The sequence below is a fragment of the Scyliorhinus canicula genome, unplaced genomic scaffold, assembly GCF_902713615.1.
Source record: "Scyliorhinus canicula unplaced genomic scaffold, sScyCan1.1, whole genome shotgun sequence".
Classification (NCBI taxonomy): domain Eukaryota; kingdom Metazoa; phylum Chordata; class Chondrichthyes; order Carcharhiniformes; family Scyliorhinidae; genus Scyliorhinus; species Scyliorhinus canicula.
The window spans coordinates 2,282,819-2,303,062 of NW_024055717.1; the positions used below are offsets into that span (position 1 = coordinate 2,282,819).

A 20,244-nucleotide genomic window follows, 5' to 3' on the forward strand; every position below is an offset into this window, starting at 1 on the left:
TTCAGGTAAAGTACACTTATGTTGGGTTTTTTTACCTCTGTTTTGAATCTTAACATCTCCAGTTTTATTCCTTTTTTTATTACTGGGCCTATTCACTGTGCCCCCTCAGTCACTGTACCTTGTACTGTCGCCCTTCTGGATTTCTGACTATGTCTTCTCTGCCTTGCACTTTTCCCCTTACTTCCTTTTGTTTCTGTCCCTGTTTTACCACCTTCTAACTTCCAGCATTGGTTCCCATCCCCCTGCCACATTAGTTTAAACCCTCCCCAACAGCTCTAGAAAACACCCCCCCCCCCCCTAGGACATCGGTTCCAGTCCTGCCCAAGTGCAGACCGTCCGGTTTGAACTGGTCCCACCTCCCCCAGAACCGGTCCCAATGCCCCAGGAATTTGAATCCCTCCCTCTTGCACCATCTCTCAAGCCACGCTTTCATTCTATCTATCCTGAAATTCTTACTCTGACTAGCTCGTGGCACTGGTAGCAATCCTGAGATTACTACCTTTGAGGTCCTACTTTTTAGTTTAACTCCTAACTCCCTGAATTCCGCTTGTAGGACCTCATCCCGTTTTTTACCTATATCGTTGGTGCCTATGTGCACCACGACAGCTGACTGTTCACCCTCCCCCCCCCCCCAGAATGTCCTGCAGCCGCTCCGAGACATCCTTGACACTTGCACCAGGGAGGCAACATACCATCCTGGAGTCTCGATTGCGTCCACAGAACCGCCTGTCTATTCCCCTTACGATCGAGTCCCCTATCACTATAGCCTTGCCATTTTTCTTCCTGCCCTGCTGTGCAGCAGAGCCAGCCACGGTGCCATGAACCTGGCTGCTGCTGCCTTCCCCTGGTGAGCCATCTTCCTCAACAGTATCCAAAGCGGTATATCTGTTTTGCATGGAGATGACCGCAGGGGACACCTGCACTGCCTACTCTTGCACTTTCTTTTTGTAACCCATTTTCTATCTCCCTCAATAACCTTCACCTGCGGTGTGACCAACTCGCTAAACGTGCTATCCACGACCTCCTCAGCATCGCGGATGCTCCAAAGTGAGTCCACAGCTCCAGAGCCGTCAAGCGGTCTAACAAGAGCTGCAACTGAACACACTTCTTGCACGTGAAGGAGCCAGGGACAGTGGACGTGTCCCTGAGCTCCCACATCGCACACGAGGAGCATGACACGGGTCTGGGATCTCCTGCCATGTCTTAAACCCTTGGTAAACTTAAACAACTAGAATTTCAAAATAAAAATAAATAAATTAGACAATGAAAAGAAAAAGAGAGACTACTTACCAGTCACTTACCAGGGTTAAAGAGCACCTCCTCACACTGCACCGAATTACCTCACTGCACCAAATTACCAAGTTTCAATCCCCACTCTGTACGAGTCTCACTCCGGATGTGTCACCTGGAAATGTGCTCGAGAAGAAGGTTAAGAGGTGACTTAATAGAGGCATACAAAATGATCAGAGGGTTAGATAGGGTGGACAGTGAGAACCTTCTCCCGCAGATGGAGGTGGCTAGCACGAAGGGACATAGCCATAAATTGAGGAGTAATAGATATAGGACAGAGGTCAGAGGTAGGTTTTTTACGCAAAGTGGTGAGGCCGTCGAATGCCCTACCTGCAACAGTAGTGAACTCACCAACATTGAGGGCATTTAAAAGTTTATTGGATAACCATATGGATGATAATGGCATCGTGTAGGTTAGGTGGCCTTTAGTTTTTGACTTCCCATGTCAGTGCAACATCGTGGGCCGAAGGGCCTGTACTGCGCTGTATCGTTCTATGTGCAATGTTCTATCACATATCCAAACCCCCAGCCTTTCACTTCCAGGCTCTGACCCTGCAACACCACATTCGCCAACCTGGATACCCAATACAACATCGCATATCCAAACCCCCAGCCCCTCACTCCCTGGCTCTGACCGTGCAACACCTGCAATTCCCAAGCTGGATACCAAATAAAATATCCCATATCAAAATCCCTTGCTTCTCTCTCACCTTCTCTGACCCTGAAACACTCCAATTCCCAATTCGAGATACCAGCTAAAACACCCCATATCCAAACTGCAGTTTTCTGCCTCTCTACCTGGCCGTGTTGCTGGAAATTCAGCATTCCACAAACCTGTAAGCCAAAAGCAGATCAGATGAGGAAAAATTATGGCACTGAAAATACTGTGAATCTTTGGAAATTGATCCACAGTGATTTATCGATTCTCCATCACTGAATACAGATCAGGATGGGACAGATACATTTTGAATAGCTCAGGGAATTTAAGATTGCTGGGAGTTGATTGGAAATTGGGTTGAAGTCCTCTCTCAGCCATGTTCGCATTGAATGTCAGAATCGGCTCGCTATCGCGTGTCGCTCCTCCTGCAATTTTTCTTGTGTTCTTCCTTTCTGATCCTCTTTCTGTGTGTGTGTGTGTGTGTTTCTGTGTTTTCAAAGAACATGAGAAACCGGGGAAGGAGTGGCCATTTTGCCCATCAATCCCAGCCCAATATTACACACCGTCATGTCTGCTTCACAACATCCCTGCTTTCCCGACGTTCTCCCCAAACCTAATCATCCCCAGTTACAAATATCTATCAACCTCTGTCCAGTTGAAGATTGGGAACCTGTGATTCTCTGGTTAGATATTTACTAATGTTCACAGCACTTTGAGAGAGGGCACTTATCTCCATCTCAGTGTTGAATGCTAGATTCCTTATTCTGAAACTGACCCAGTGCTCAGAACAATCCATTCTTCGGAAATCCAATGTCCGATCATGTCTCCTGTCAGGGCCATGTAGATTTTCAATTCAATCACCTCTCATCCTCCGAGACGTCAGGCCCGAGTCCACCTAATATCTGCTCACAGGATAAGCCATTTTGCCCAATTCCGAAAGAAATTGCACTCCAGAGATCATTTGTCGACCTCTGCCCAGCTGAAGTGACCCATTCTTCAGAAATAAAAACAAATTAAAATGCAGCACGGTGATGCAATGTTTAGTATTGCTGCGACACGGTGACGAGGTCCCAGGTTCGATCCAGGCTCTGGTTCACTGTCCGTGTGGAATTTGCACATTCAACCCTGTTTCCGTGGTCTTCGCGCCCACAACCCAAAGATGTACAGTGTTATAGAAACATAGAAACATAGAACAGTCCAGCACAGAACAGGCCCTTCGGCACTCGATGTTGTGCCGAGCAATGATCACCCTACTCAAGCCCACATATCCACCCTATACCAGTAACCCAACAACCCCCAGATTGATAGATGTTGGTAGATTGGCGACGTTATATTGCCCCTTACTTGGAAAAAAAAATGAATTGAGTACTCTACATTTATTTTTTTTTAAAGAAAGCAGATCAAATCTCAACAGAAAACAACAGCTCTGGTGTTGTTACCTATTACGAACTGGTACTGACAATGCGGTACTGCCCAAGCAAAGGTAATCGTTCAGCAAGTCAATCATTGATACATTTACACATATTCTAGATTAGTCAGGGGAAGGAATGAGTAAAAACTGAAAGTCTTCCATTTGCATTTAAATGCACAATGTAATGTTAACAAACCATTAAATGATGATATTGATCGGGATGTTGAACATGACAATGACGGATTTGTGCTAACCGCAATCTCTGGATATTTATTGTTTTGAATATTTGAGCATCTCCTTTGTTCACCCCTGAACCCAGTGAAAATCAGAACGTGCCAGATTGTGGAAGCACTGCGAACGAATCTTAATCCAAATGAGTGATGAGAGTTCAGAAAATGGACAACACCCACACCAGATCCGTTCGAGTACTGCTCTCTGTAATTGTTTCTCCGGCACCGAAATACACATCTGCCCCCCCCCCCCCACACACACACACAAACATATGCATCCTTATGTGTTGTAAATAACTTTGCCAATTGTACAGAGTTATTGTTGAGCTGCTGCATAACACCTTACCAGTTACGTTGTTTGATTTTTACTTCTTTTTTATAATTGCTTTTGTTTGTTTATTGTGATATGTCTGTGTGTGTGCCCTTCTCTTCTATATATATATATATATATATATATATATAATCATATTCTGTGTACATAACGGCAAATATACTTTGTTGAAAACCCCAATTAAAAACATTTATAAAAAATGAGTTCAGAAAATGCTGCCAGACCGATTGCTTATTTTAACAGGAAGAATATAATAATACGTAAATAGTTTGAGTGATGAGAGCATGCAGTGGGATTTAGATCTCCCAATACACGAAATAGGATATGTTTTTATGCAGGGAGAAAGGGTAATCGGAAAATCGAAGAAACTGATGTTGTTTATTGTGAGGAAAATAGAAGTCACATGGAAAATAATATGTTCCAGTTATACAGGACATTGTCAAGGAAAGACTCAATGCAGACTGTTTGTTGTTCTATTTCAAAGCTTATGCAGTTACATTGGAAGTCGTTCAGACAATGTGTCCTCGAGCCATACCACAAATATGTGGCGTCTCTAATGAGGAATCTTCGACAGATTTGGCTTTGATCGAATGGAGTTTAGAAACGTCAAGAGGCAAATTGTTTGACACCTTTACAATCTTCACATCTATTTTCATCCAAGTGAATGAGGAGGTGGATATGTAACTCGGGCACAGAGACCGTTAGGTCCTTTAGCAAATCGTAATAGGGAGTGGCAAGTGCGAAGGCGTTAGCATGGTAAAAAATGGACAAATCTCCAGTTTTGGATGAATTGTGTCTCTGGATGTTGTGAGAGGCGAGAGAAGAGATAACAGGAGCTCGGACCCAATCTCTGTTACTCAGGGCAACTTGGTATGTGCGAGAACTGGAGAACAGCTATTATTGTCACAATATTGAAGGCTTGTAAAGATAAGCAGAGGAACGACAGATCAGTGAATCTCATGTCAAAGATATGGAAACATTGGCAAAAAATCTGAAGGTGAGAAACCACTGCACTTACAGAGACAGGGCTTGATAAAGAATAGTCAGCATAGCTTTGTCAGAAAGATGTCACGCTGAATAAATGTTATTGATGCTTTGAGCATGTGACCCGTGGTGTACATGATGGTTGTGCAGATGATGTACTTTATATGGATTTCAGCAGAGCGTTTGACAAGGTCCCACACGGGAGACTAAAAAGCAGGCAATTTCCCATGGGATACAAGGTATCCTGATAAGGTGGATGCAAAATGGCTAAACTGGAGGAGACAGTGGGTGATGACCCTGTGGGGGCACACGATACCACATTGGGTAGCACTGTTGCTTCAGAGCTCCAGCCTCTCAGGATCGATTTCCGGCTTGGGTCGCTCTCTGTGTGGAGTCTGTACGTTCTCTGTGTCTGCGCGGGTTTCCGTTGGGTGCTCCTGTTTCCCCCCAAAAGTCCCTAAAGACGTGCTCTGAGATGAATTGGGCATTCTGAATTATCCCTCTCTGTACTCGAACAGGTGCAGGAATGTGCCATGTAGGGGCTTTTCACAGTAACTTCTTGCAGTGGTAATGTAAGCCTACTTGTGATAATGAAGATAATAATTATTATGCCAGCTTTCCTGACTGGAAGTCTGTAACCAGTGGCTTGGCACATGTATCTGTGCTGGTTCCCCTATTGTTTTCCATTCATATCAACACAGTAAGAAGTCTTACAACACCAGGTTAAAGTCCAACAGGTTTGATTCAAACACGAACTTTCGGAGCGCAGCTCCTTCCTCAGGTGAATCCTGAGCTGCGCTCCGAAAGCTCGTGTTTAAATCAAACCTGTTGGACTTTAACCTGGTGTTGTAAGACTTCTTACTGTGCTCACCCCAGTCCAACGCCGGCATCTCCACATCATTCATATCAACGACATTGATGACGTTGTGGGTGTAGGAATTGTCAGTGTTCGGATGACACAACGATTGGCTGAGTGATTTACAGTGATTTTGAGTTATTGGGTGACAGGAAGACAAAAATGGGACTATCAAATTGGCACATGAGTGACATATTGAATTTAACCTTGTAAACTCTGAGGTGATAAGCGTTAGAAGTACTAATTTAACAAGGAAGTATTCAGTTAATCGCCTCACGTTGGAAATCCCTGCGAAACACAGCGACCTTGGCATCGTTGTCCATCGATCACTGAACTCATAAGGCCAGGCTATTTAGTGGTGCAAAAGGAATATCGACATATGCTTTGCCCATCGACGCACAGATTGCAAGAGCTGAGAGTTCATGTTGGAGATGTGTTCATCTTTCGTGAGGCCACAGCTGGAGTACTGTGTTGTGTTGCGATCTTCACATTATCGGTAGAATCTGATTGCACTCGAAAGGGTGCAGAGGCGATTCACGAAGGTTGTTTGGAATAGGATATTTCAATTATGAATAGAGGTTCGATAAGCTTGCGTGTTTTCACTGGAGCAGAGAAGTCTGAGGGGAGACCTGATCGAGGTGTGCGATATTATAAGAGGCATGGACAGAGTGGATACCCAGCAAACGATCCCGTTTGTTGAAGGGCCAGTTACGAGGTGGCAGGAGGTTTAGGGAGGATTTGAGAAATAAATACCTTTATGCCCACAGCGTGCTGTCGGTCTGGAATACAGAGACTGGGAGGGACATACAGATGGGTTGCCTCACATCTTTTAAAATTTACCTGGATGAGCCCGTGACACGTCATAATATTCAAGGAAATTAGCCAATAATTGGAAAGCGGGGTAAGTTCGGCAGGTCATGTGTCTTTCATGCGACGGTGCAGGCTCAATTGGCAGAAGCTCATCTTCTGCTCTGCATAATTCTGTGAAACTTGGCGGGATTTTCGCGGATGCGGAGAGGGAAATTCCACTCGTCGGACAATCCGAAAGTGTGTTGTTACTTTACAAATTCGTGGCCGTTCATGGTGTACAGAATCAACGTGTTTATTGCACTTCACATTACTTTAACTCTATCTCTAGAAACACAATTGAAGCAATCACATTGAATTGTATTAATGAAAACATAGATGGATTATTGAAAACCAAGAATATGATAGATTGTAAGAGGTGGAAGGTAGGTGACACTAAGATCAGTCAAGAGATTTCTGAATGGAGGAGCATATTCCAATGGCAGAGTGGCCTGCTCCTGCGCCTGATTCATCTGTTCGATCTGGCAATGGAAGTGTGCGTTGCCCGACTTGTGTGGATTTTATTTTGTTTAGCAGGAAGAGTAATTTGAACGGCTGTGAACAGAGAATCTGGTAAAGCTGGTTCAACTCCTAGATGTAATAAATATGTGTAAACATGTTATCAGTATTATGTTGATCTTTGAGATCCGGGGTGTTCCTCTTCAACTGTGTCATCATATACTGATGTTGTCACTGCGTGGTTTCAGAGTAACCAGATATCTTTGTCAAACAGTAAGTATTTTGTGCGGCAATGGCAGCACGTTTTCAATTGTTTGCCGACATAAAAACAAATGGAGACTATTTTCATCAATTCGTGTGTTAATATATAGAAATATGACTGGTCCGGAAGTAGGAATCCGTCAGAGGTAGTAGGAAACTGGTCTGAGATCTAGTGACTTGGACGATTATGTTCTTATTATTTAATGATGTTTACAATTAGAGAAAAAGGGTATTTCACTAGATTCCTAAATTCTTCTCTGAATTTGGTCTGTGTCACCGCATAAATACAGGTGTTTGTGCAACAACTCAGGAGCTGCAGCATGAACCCAATTTCCAGCATAAAACTTGGTAGATATATGGACTCATAACCCAAACCTGACATTCGCCACCATATGAAGTAGACCATAATGATTGACCACAACAATATGAAATTGGCAGAGATAACAAACAGTAACGTGATGGATTTCCTTCTGCTCTCGATCTTAGGGTCATTTATTTTCTCTCCATTATTGTGTTTTCGGAGTCTTATTCGAACTCTGCTTGCCACGATAATATGCCTTATTGTTAATGCATTTAGCAACAGAATCAGAACAAATGGGACACATGGTGTAAGGACATAATGCAAAAACTCAACTGTAGCCCAGAGCCGTGATTCCATGACATCGACTGTTGCACCACAGAACCAGGGAATATTCAGGAGCCAATATTTCGTGGATAACATAAAATACCAGAAAATATTTTTCAAACTGCTTATTACAGTCACTGTCAATAGAACCACGGCGGCTGTTCCATTTTTGCAATATTTACTACTGATCTTCTGGCAACAAATGGCCACAAAACGATCAAATGTGAAAGCAACGGTAAACCAGACAGAGCAGTCCGTGGCGGCATACAACAGGACAGCATGAATGTTACACACAGGAATGGAATACAAGAAAATAAACTGCATCCAGTAAACAATCGGAATCTGCCTCAGTATCAGATCGATGACAACAACAAATAGATCCGCCATTGCCATGGCCACAAGATAGCTTGTGACACATTTGGAGAGACCACACTTTCCGCGAAGGAGTGTCAGAATCGTCAAAACGTTAACTGCAAATAAGTGTAACAAACGGAGAAATTAGACATGTGGCTCAAAGTAAAGCTACTCATTTCTCTGAACGGACTTGAAAATTGGGTGTTGTTGCAAACTTCAACGAAATGAGCATGGCTGCAAATGGAATGTACGACTTTATTGATTAATCTATTTCAAGTCCTTGATAATTAACAAGCGATACTACTTTATTGAGGGGGTTACAGCCTACTCCAGACTCTAATCGCATCATTACGGTGTGTGCACTAGTTCATGTGTTAACTATCACAATGATCTGTGTCACAATCATTCGCCAGAAACGTGGTTACCTTAGGACACAATGGAATATTGAACTGTAATGAACACTTGGGATGGACGAACATATAGAACATAGAACATAGAACGATACAGCGCAGTACAGGCCCTTCGGCCCACGATGTTGCACCGATATGGGGAGTCAAAAACTAAAGGCCATCTAACCTACACTATGCCATTATCATCCATATGCTTATCCAATAAACTTTTAAAAGCCCTCAATGGCGAGTTCACTACTGTTGCAGGTAGGGCATTCCACGACCTCACCACTCTGCGTAAAAAAACAACCTCTGACCTCTGTCCTATATCTATTACCCCTCAATTTAAGGCTCTGTCCCCTCGTGCTCGCCACCTCCATCCTCGGGAGAAGGCTCTCACTGTCCACCCTATTTAACCCTCTAATCATTGTGTATGCCTCTATTAAGTCACATCTTAACCTTCTTCTCTCTAACGAAAATAACCTCAAGTCCATCAGCATTTCCTCATAAGATTTTCCCTCCATACCAGGCAACATCCTGGGGTGTGGGGTTGTTGGGTTACGGGTATAGGGTGGATACGTGGGTTTGAGAATGGTGATCATGGCTCGGCACAACGTCGAGGGCCGAAGGGCCTGTTCTGTGCTGTACTGTTCTATGTTCTAAATCTCCTCTGCACCCGTTCCAAAGCTTCCACGTCCTTCCTATAATGAGGCGACCAGAACTGTATGAAATACTCCAAATGCGGCCGTACCAGAGTTTTGTACAGCTGCAACATGACCTCATGGCTCCGGAACTCAATCCCTCTACCAATAAAGGCCAACACACCATAGGCCTTCTTCACAACCCTATCAACCTGGGTGGCAACTTTCAGGGATCAATGTACATGGACACCGAGATCCCTCTGCTCATCCACACTACCAAGAATTTTACCATTAGCCAAATATTCCGCATTCCTGTTATTCTTTCCAAAGTGAATCACCTCACACTTCTCTACATTAAACTCCATTTGCCGCCTCTCAGCCCAGCTCTGCAGCTTATCCATGTCCCTCTGTAACCTGCAACATCCTTCCGCACTGTCTACAACTCCACCGACTTTAGAGTCGTCTGCAAATTTACTCACCCAACCTTCTGTGCCCTCCTCTAGGTCATTTATAAATATGACAAACAGCAACGGCCCCAGAACAGATCCTTGTGGTACGCCACTCGTAACTGAACTCCATTCTGAACATTTGCCATCAACCACCACCCTCTGCCTTCTTTCAACTAGCCAATTTCTGATCCACATCTCTAAATCACCCTCAATCCCCAGCCTCCGTATTTTCTGCAAGAGCCGACCGTGGGGAACTTTATCAAACGCTTTACTGAAATCCATATACACCACATCAACTGCTCTACCCTCGTCTCCCTGTTGAGTCACCTTCTCAAAGAACTCGATAAGGCTTGTCAGGCATGACCTACCCTTCACAAAACCATGCTGACTATCCCTAATCATATTATTCCTATCTAGATGATTATAAATCGTATATCTTATAATCCTCTCCAAGACTTTACCCACAACAGACGTGAGGCTCACCGGCCTATAGTTACCGGGGTTATCTCTACTCCCCTTCTTGAACAAAGGGACCACATTTGCTATCCTCCAGTCTTCTGGCACTATTCCTGTAGCCAATGATGAAATAAAAATCAAAGCCAATGGCCCATCAATCTCTTTCCTGGCTTCCCAGAGAATCCTAATATAAATCCCATCAGGCCCCGGGGACTTATCTGTTTTCACCTTGTCTAGAATTGCCAACACTTCTTCCCTACGCACCTCAATGTCATCTATTCATCTAGCCTGGGTCTCAGCATTCTCCTCCACAACATCATCTTTTTCCTGAGTGAATACTGACGAAAAGTATTCATTTAGTATCTCGCTTATCTCCTCAGCCTCCACACACAACTTCCCACCACTGTCCTTGACTGGCCCTACTCTTACCCTAGTCATTCTTTTATTCCTGACATACCTATAGAAAGCTTTTGGGTTTTCCTTGATCCTACCTGCCAAAGACTTCTGATGTCCCCTCCTTTCTCGTCTTAGCTCTCTCTTTAGATCCTTCCTCGCTTCCTTGTAACTATCAAGCGCCCCAACAAAAACTTCACCCCTCATCATCACATGGGCATCCTTCTTCCTCTTAACAAGAGATTCCACTTCTTTGGTAAACCACGGTTCCCTCGCTCTACCCCTTCCTCCCTGCCTGACTGGTACGTACTTATCAGGAACACGTAATAGCTGTTCCTTGAACAAGCTCCACATATCCAGTGTGCCCAACCCTTGCAGCCTACTTCTCCAACCTATACATCCTAAGTCATGTCTAATGGCATCATAATTGGCGTTCCGCCAGATATATCTCTTGCCGTGCGGGGTAATATTTATCCCTTTCCATCACGAACGTAAAGGTCGCCGAATTGTGTTCACTGTCTCCAAATTGCTTACCTACCTCCAGATCTGACACCTCGCCTGGTTCATTACCCGAAACCAAATCCAATGTGGCCTCGCCTCTTGTTGGCCTGTCAACATATTGTGTCTGGCCACCCTCCTGCACACATTGTACAAAGAACGACACATCTATTGTACTCGAACTATATCATTTCCAGTCAATATTTGGAAAGTTAAAGTCTCCCATAACAACTACCCTGTTACTTTCGCTCTTTTCCAGAATCATCTTCACCATCCTTTCATCTACATCCCCAGAACTATTAGGTCGCCTATAGAAAACTCCCAACAGGGTCACCACTCTTTCCTGTTTCTAACCTCAGCCCATACTACCTCGGAAGAAGACTCCCCATCTAGCATCCTTTCCACCACCGTAATACTGTCCTTGACTAGCAGCGCCACACCTCCCCCTCTTTTGCCCCCTTCTCTGAGCTTACTAAAACACCTAAACCCTGGAACCTACAACAACCATTCCTGTCCCTGCTCTATCCATGTCTCTGAAATGGCCACAATATCGAAATCCCAGGTACCAACCCATGCTGCCAGTTCCCCTACCTTATTTCGTATACTCCTGGCATTGAAGTAGACACACTTCAAACCACCTACCTGAACACTGGAACACTCCTGCGAAGTCAAACCTGGGCTCCTGACCTCTGTACTCTCAATTTCCCGTACCCCAAAACTACAATTCAGGTCCCCATGCCCCTGCTGAATTAGTTTAAGCCCCCCCCCTCAAAGAGCACTGACAAATCTCCCCCCCCAGGATATTGGTGCCCCTCAGGTTCAGATGTAGACCATCCTGTCCATAGAAGTCCCACCTTCCCCAGAAAGTCCCCCAGTTATCCAGAAATCTGTACCCCTCCCGCCTGCACCATCCCGGTAGCCACGTGATTAATTGTTATCTCTCCCTATTCCTCGTCTCACTATCACGTGGCACGGGCAACAACCCAGAGATAACAACTCTGTTTGTTCTCGCTCTGAGCTTCCACCCTAGCTCAGTAAAGGCCTACCTGACATCCTTGTCCCCTTTCCTACCTATGTCGTTAGTGCCAATGTGGACTACGACTTGGGGCTGCTCCCCCTCCCCCTTAAGGACCTGGAAAACACGATCCGGGATATCACGTACCCTTGCACCTGGGTGGCAACATACCAAACGTGAGTCTCTCTCGCTCCCACAAAATCTCCTATCTGTGCCCCTGACTATTGAGTCCCCAATTACTAATCTTCTACTCCTTTCCCCCCTGTGAGTATACAGACCTAACGGTAACTTCCTGTTTTCCACTTTTTTTTCAAAAGTGACATCAGAGGGAAGCTGTGATCTGATTGGTTGATAACCAATTTGCCCCAAATTTAAAACTCGTAAACATAAATTAAACAAATTAATTAATTAGAGATGGCTGGTCAGGTGATGTGCTTAAGCTGCTTGATGTGGGAGCTGGCAGATCCCATTGCAAGCTGCAGCGACCACATCTGCAGTAAGTGTTGGCTGCTCGAAGAACTCCGGCTCAGAGTTGATGAGCTGGAGTCTGAGCTTCTCACACTGAGGCACATCCGGGAGGGGGAGGCTTACCTGGACACTTTGTTTCAGGAGGCAGTCACACCTGTCAGAGTAAATAGTTTAAATCCTGCCAGTGGCCAGGGACAGCAGGGTGTGACTGCAAGTCAGGCAGGTCAAGGGAACCAGCAGTCAGGAACTCAGGAGCCTCAGTCCTTGACCCTGTAAAACAGGTACGAGGCACTTGCTCCCTGTATGGATGGTGAACAGGGCTGCAGGAAGGATGAGTCAGCTGACCAAGGCACCATGGTTCAGCAGGCCATTCAAGGGGAGGAAGTAAATAGGCAAGTTGTAGTTGTAGGGGATTCTATTATCAGAGGGATAGATAGTATCCTTTGTGAGCAGAATAGAGGGTCCCGCATGGTATGTTGCCTGCCCGGTGCTAGGGTGCGGGACATCTCTGACCGGCTTGAAAGGATATTGGAGAGGGAGGGGGAGGATCCAGTTGTTGTGGTCCATGTCGGTACTAACAACTTAGGCAAGTCTAGGAAAGAGGACCTGTTTAGAGATTATAAAGAGTTAGGATTCAAATTAAAAAACAGGTCCTCAAGGATCATAATCTCCGGATTACTGCCCGAGCCACGTGCAAATTGGCATAGGGAGGCAAGAATAAGGGAAGTTAACACGTGGCTGAAAGTGGTGTGGGAAAGAGGGGTTCCTTTTCATGGGACACTGGCATCAGTTTTGGGACAGGGGGGAGCTATACCGTTGGGATGGTCTCCACCTGAACCGAGCTGGGACCAGTGTTCTGGCGAAAAGAGTAAATAGGGTGGTCAATAGGACTTTAAACTAGAGATTGCGGGGGGGGGAGGGGGGAGGGAAAGTCAGGGAACCAAGAGGTGAAGGAATCAGGGGGAAGCGTAGCTGCTTAGGATTACAAAAAATCACGAAAAGACAGAGCTCAGGAGAGGTTACGATAGTCCCCATCTCACAAAATATGACACAGTGTATGGAAAGGCTCAGTAAACCAAGGTCCACCACACTAAGAAAACAAAAAGGGACAGTCCATAGGGAATTAAAGGTGCTATATTTAAATGCCCGCAGTGTACGGAACAAGGTAGATGAGCTTGTGACCCAGATTGTGACTGGCAGGTATGATGTGGTAGGCATCACAGAGACATGGTTGCAGGGGGTTCAGGACTGGCAGTTAAACATCCACGGATTTACAACCTATCGAAAAGACAGAGAGGTGGGTAGAGGGGGCGGGGTTGCCGTGTTAATTAGAAATGAAATTAAATCAATAGCACTAAACGACATAGGGTCAGACGATGTGGAGTCTGTGTGGGTAGAGTTGAGGAACCACAAAGGCTAAAAAACCATAATGGGAGTAATGTACAGGCCTCCTGACAGTGGTCAGGACCAGGGTTAGTGATCATGGGGGACTTCAATATGCAGGTGGACTGGGTAAATAATGTTGCCAGTGGACCCAAAGAAAGGGAATTCATTGAATGTTTACAGGATAGCTTTTTGGAACAGCTTGTGATGGAGCCCACGAGGGAACAGGCTATTCTGGACTTAGTGTTGTGTAATGAGCCAGAATTGATAAAATATCTTAAAGTAAGGGAACACTTAGGAAGCAGTGATCATAATATGGTAGAATTCAGTCTGCAATTTGAAAGAAGGAAGGTAGAATCAGATGTAAAGGTTTTACAGTTAAATAAAGGTAATTACAGGCGCATGAGGGAGGAACTGACGAAAATCGACTGGAAGCAGAGCCTCGTGGGAAAGGCAGTAGAACAGCAATGGCAGGAGTTTCTGGGAGTAATTGAGGACACAGTGCAGAGGTTCATCCCAAAGAAAAGAAAGGTTATCAGAGGGAGGATTAGGCAGCCATGGCTGACAAAGGAAGTCAGGGAATGCATCAATGCAAAAGAGAGAGCCTATAATGTGGCAAAGAGTCGTGGGAAGTCTGAAGATTGGGAAGGCTACAAAAACAAACAGAGGATAACAAAGAGAGAAATGAGGAAGGAGAGGATCAAATATGAATGTAGGCTAGCCAGTAACATTAGGAATGATAGTAAAAGTTTATTTAAATACATTAAAAACAAACGGGAGGCAAAAGTAGACATTGGGCCGCTCCAAAATGACGCTGGTAATCTAGTGATGGGAGCCAAGGAAATAGCTGAGGAACTTAATAAGTACTTTGCGTCAGTCTTCACAGTGGAAGACATGAGTAATATCCCAACAATTCAGGAAAGTCAGGGGGCAGATTTGAATATGGTTGCCATCACAAAGGAGAAGGTGCTAGAGAAACTAAAAGGTCTGAAAATTGATAAATCTCCGGGCCCAGATGGGCTACATCCTAGAGTTCTAAAGGAGATAGCTGAAGAAATAGTGGAGGCGTTAGTTATGATCTTTCAAAAGTCACTGGAATCAGGGAAAGTCCCAGAGGATTGGAAAATCGCTGTTGTAACCCCCCTGTTCAAGAAGGGAACAAGAAAAAAATGGAAAATTATAGGCCAATTAGCCTAACCTCAGTTGTTGGCAAAATTCTAGAATCCATGGTTAAGGATGAGATTTCTAAATTCGTGGAAGTGCAGGGTCGGATTAGGACAAGTCAGCATGGATTTAGTAAGGGGAGGTCGTGCCTGACAAACCTGTTAGAGTTCTTTGAAGAGATAACAAATAGGTTAGACCAAGGAGAGCCAATGGATGTTATCTATCTTGACTTCCAAAAGGCCTTTGACAAGGTGCCTCACGGGAGACTGCTGAGTAAAATAAGGGCCCATGGTATTCGAGGCAAGGTACTAACATGGATTGACGATTGGCTGTCAGACAGAAGGCAGAGAGTTGGGATAAAAGGTTCTTTTTCGGAATGGCAACCGGTGACAAGTGGTGTCCCGCAGGGTTCAGTGTTGGGGACACAGCTGTTCTCTTTATATATTAACGATCTAGATGACGGGACTGGGGGCATTCTGGCCAATTTTGCCAATGATACAAAGATAGGTGGAGGGGCAGGTAGTATTGAGGAGGTGGGGAGGCTGCAGAAAGATTTAGACAGTTTAGGAGAATGGTCCAAGAAGTGGCTGATGAAATTCAACGTGGGCAAGTGCGAGGTCTTGCACTTTGGAAAAAAGAATAGAGGCATGGACTATTTTCTAAACGGTTACAAAATTCATAATGCTAAAGTGCAAAGGGACTTGGGAGTCCTAGTCCAGTATCCCCTAAAGGTAAACTTGCAGGTTGAGTCCGTAATTTAGAAAGCAAATGTAATGTTGTCATTTATCTCAAGAGGCTTGGAATATAAAAGCAGGGATGTACTTCTGAGGCTTTATAAAGCACTAGTTAGGCCCCATTTAGAATACTGTGAGCAATTTTGGGCCCCACACCTCAGGAAGGACATACTGGCACTGGAGCGGGTCCAGCGGAGATTCACACGGATGATCCCAGGAATGGTAGGCCTAACATACGATGAACGTCTGAGGATCGTGGGATTATATTCATTGGAGTTTAGGGGGTTGAGGGGAGATCTAATTGAAACTTACAAGATAATGAATGGCTTGGATAGGATGGACGTAGGGAAGTTGTTTCCATTAGCAGGGGAGACTAGGACGCTAGGGCACAGCCAGGGCCGGCTTAAGGTACCGGCAACTCGGGCAGTCGCCCGGGGCGCCATGTGCTCGGGGGCGCCAATCCCATCACGAGACAAAATCCCATCACGAGACAAAAAAAAAACTAACTTGTTTGAAGGAGAGAAAAGGAACCAGACGAAGGAATGAGAGAGAGAGAGAGTCAGAGAGAGAGAGACTAAACAAACTGTGAGTTAAACCCTCACAATCTTAGTTTGGGCTACAATAAGCTGAACAGCCACAAGTGGGCTGAAAGTAAACTTTAGGAGAATAATGCCTCAGACTCTGAGACTGGCTCGGAATTTTTCCTCCTCGGAGCGCTGCAGTTTCTGAGCTGCTATGCCTATTTAGCCCTCTTGGTGGAAATTGGAATGCGCACCTTAGGTCAGCGAGAGTCAGGTATTGTAGATTAACTGGGTCTAATTAGCTTCCCGAAATTTCATTATACTTCTGGTGCTCTCTCGAAGTGTTGTTTAAAAAAACACACACACGAGGCAGACTTTGCCGCCGTAAATAGCATTTGGAGGGAGTTTCTGGGTACTCCTTGCCGAGTTAACCTTATCTGTTAAGTTTATTTACAAGGCTGAATTTTGAAACCTAAGCGTCGATGCTTATTGCGTGATTCAGAGTTCGCCCAGACACACTAGGTTTTCAAAATTCATCTATTACAATACATTTAAGCAACTGACTGACCCTGACTATATTTTATATTATCTGAATCTGATTTACATAGACTTTACAGTGCAGAAGGAGGCCATTCGGCCCATCGAGTCTGCACCGGCTCTTGGAAAGAGCACCCTACCCCCTATCCAAGGTCAACACCTCCACCCTATCCCCATTACCCAGTAACCACACCCAACACTAAGGGCAATTTTGGATACTAAGGGCAATTTATCATGGCCAATCCACCTAACCCGCACATCTTTGGACTGTGGGAGGAAACCGGAGCACCCGGAGGAAACCGACGCACACACGGGGAGGATGTGCAGACTCCGCACAGACAGTGACCCAAGCCGGAATCGAACCTGGGACCCTGGAGCTATGAAGCGATTGTGCTAGCCACAAGGCTACCGTGCTGCCCCTGATGTTGACACAATGACATTGACACACGGACAAATCACAATAACGTGAAGAGCATTATATGAAGAAAACCCACACTGGTGGTAAACAGATTTATTCTGAACAGTTCCTCATCAGACTGGAACAAAAAGACCAGTATCTTACACTCACCAACAATATATATATATATATATATATATATATATATATATGTATATACTATACATATATATTATATTCCATTTTAGATTTGTTTTATTATTTTCCTAGATAGCAAATGCCTCCAAAAAAGTTATCCGGCTATGAAAACAGAAAAAGACGTCTTCAACAAGAAGAAGCAGCCAGGAAACACCCAAAGCTATCAAGTTTTTTCAGTCCTAAGTCTAACAGTGGGGACAATGCAGGCTCAACTTCTTCAGCTACATCTATCTCTCCAGATTTGTCATCTAATGATTGTGAAGTCAAACCAACTGAAGATACTGTACTTTCTGAAGGAAAGAACAATTGCATGCATGAATTAAAACATCAAGTTCACAATTGTAATGCTGTTGACGACTTAGGCAATAATGTCACAGCAGGTAATACTGAGAATGTTGAAAGTAAATTTGAAAACTCCCCCAAAAGAAATATCAACTACAATGATCCTGCACACTGGCCAGATGAATTATCAATGGCTGAAAGTGATCACATCATTATGAATGGGCCGCATCCTATTAATAAACAGTACAATTTTCCAAAAGATGCAAATAAACGTAGTTTCTCTGTGACAATGATGTATAGGAAAATAAACAACGGTGAGAATTTTCTTAGAAGGTGGCTTATTTATTCAGAGAGCACCAATAAAATTTATTGCTTTTGTTGCAAAATTTTTGGCTTCTCAAATAAGTCATTGTTAGGAAAATCTGGAATTAATGACTGGAAGCATGCTCATGAATATTTGCAGTCACATGAAAATGCAGTACATCATCTGGAATGTCTTAAGAAGTGGTTTGAAACATCACTGCGATTGCAGACTAATAAATCTTTTGATAAGGGGATGCAGTCACGAGTGGAAAAAGAACGAGAGCATTGGTGTAAAGTTTTGGAACGTTTAATGAGCATCACTCTGTATTTAGCTGAACATAATTTGGCTTTCAGAGGAACTTCAGACACATTATTTACACCGCACAATGGGAATTTTTTAGGTCTTGTCGAGCTACTTGGAAAATATGATCTGATAATGAGTGAACATTTACGTCGGGTTGTGTCTAAAGAAACTCACATTCACTATTGCGGAAAAAATGTTCAGAATGAAATAATCAATTTGTTGGGAAATGCTGTTCAGGAAAATATATTAAACCGAGCTAAAGAAGCCAAATATTTTAGTCTTATCTTAGACTGTACGCCAGATATAAGTCATGTGGAGCAGCTTTCATTTACAATACGATTTTTAGATGTAGAAGACATTTCAATAAAGGAACATTTTGTTAACTATAAACCAGTTATAGATACTACAGGCAAAGGATAATATGAAAGTATACTTGATTTTCTGAGAGCGAGCGAGCTAGACTTACATAACTGCAGAGGTCAGGGCTATGATAATGGTTCAAATATGAAAGGAAAGAATAAAGGGGTTCAGGCACGGATCATGAAAGAAAATCCACAGGCGTTTTATATGCCATGTGGATGTCATAGCCTAAACTTAGTGGTTGGTGACAGTGCAACAAGTTGCCGGGAATCCACTTCATTTTTTGGTACTGTCCAGCGCATATATGTTTTGTTTACTGCCTCTCCTTGCCGATGGCATGCACTGAAAAAACATGTTAAATGCCTCACTGCAAAACCTTTATGCGAGACTAGATGGGAGTGCAGATTAGAATGTGTCAAAGCCATTAAATATGAAATTATAGGAATCCGAGAAGCTCTTTATGAACTTTCAGAAATGCCTGCTTCTGATCCTGCAATGCGACATGAAGCAGAGACTCTTGTAACACAAATAGAAGATTACAGTTTTCTAGTGATGCTGAATGTCTGGTATGATGTCTCAGGCAGAGTAAATGTTGTCAGTAAAACTATACAGAACACCTCTGTGGAAATGTCTACCGCAGTTTCATTAATGAATAATGTCACTGATTACTTAATTGATTATCGTGCAAATGGATATGAAAAAGCACTAGAGTCAGCAAAAGAATTAGCTACAGAGTTAGATGTAGAGCCCATTTTCAGAAGTAAAAGAATAAGCAGAAAAAGGAAGCTGTTTCAATATGAGTGCATTGACGAGGTTCCAAATGCAGATGACCCAGAAAAAAGATTTCATAATCATGTGTTCAATGTAATATTCGACAGAGCTATTAATTCTTTATCAGAGAGATTTGAACAGTTACAAAGTTTCAATAACACATGGGGATTTTTAAATAACCTAAAAGATCTGCCAGATAAAAGTAAACTCAAAGTAGCATGTCAAGGTTTGGAGGATAAGTTAAAGTACCAAGAAAATAGTGATATTAATGGATGTGATCTCTTGACTGAACTGGATATTGCAAAAGAATTATTTCCTGAAGATGTAAAGCTTCCAATAGAAGCCGTTAGGTTCATAAACATTAATAAGTTACAGGCTCTCATGCCAAATCTGTGGGTTGCATTAAGAATAATGCTTACAATACATATTACTGTGGCCACCGGAGAGAGAAGCTTTAGTAAACTGAAGCTTACAAAGACATACTTACAGTCGTCCATGACTCAAGACAGATTAAATTCTTTGGCAATTTTGTCAATAGAAAATGATCTTGTAAAGAAGATAGATATAGAAAGTGCCATGAAAAGATTTGCAGATCTAAAGGCTAGAAAAAAAATGTTTTAGGTAGGATAATAAATGTTTTCCAGCGTCACTGTCTGTGCGGAGTCTGCACGTCCTC

At 43.7% G+C, this 20,244-nt stretch overlaps 1 protein-coding gene across 1 annotated transcript; it reads left to right on the top strand.

Moving 5' to 3' along the window:
* Nucleotides 1-16,448: 16,448 nt before the first annotated feature.
* On the top strand, nt 16,449-18,857 carry LOC119960682 (zinc finger MYM-type protein 5-like). Its single transcript, XM_038788302.1, has 3 exons — nt 16,449-16,480; nt 17,621-18,590; nt 18,675-18,857. The coding sequence occupies exons 2-3, from the start codon at nt 17,628-17,630 to the stop codon at nt 18,855-18,857; spliced, it is 1,146 nt and encodes a 381-aa protein (XP_038644230.1). The 5' UTR covers nt 16,449-16,480; nt 17,621-17,627.
* The last annotated feature ends 1,387 nt before the right edge of the window (nt 18,858-20,244 follow it).

Coding starts and splice junctions, on each gene's coding strand:
- LOC119960682 (XM_038788302.1), top strand. CDS start 17,628: ATGCCTCCAAAAAAGTTATCCGGCTATGAAAACAGAAAAAGACGTCTT. Junction 18,591..18,674: donor TGAGTGAACATTTACGTCGG/GTTGTGTCTAAA, acceptor AATGCTGTTCAG/GAAAATATATTAAACCGAGC.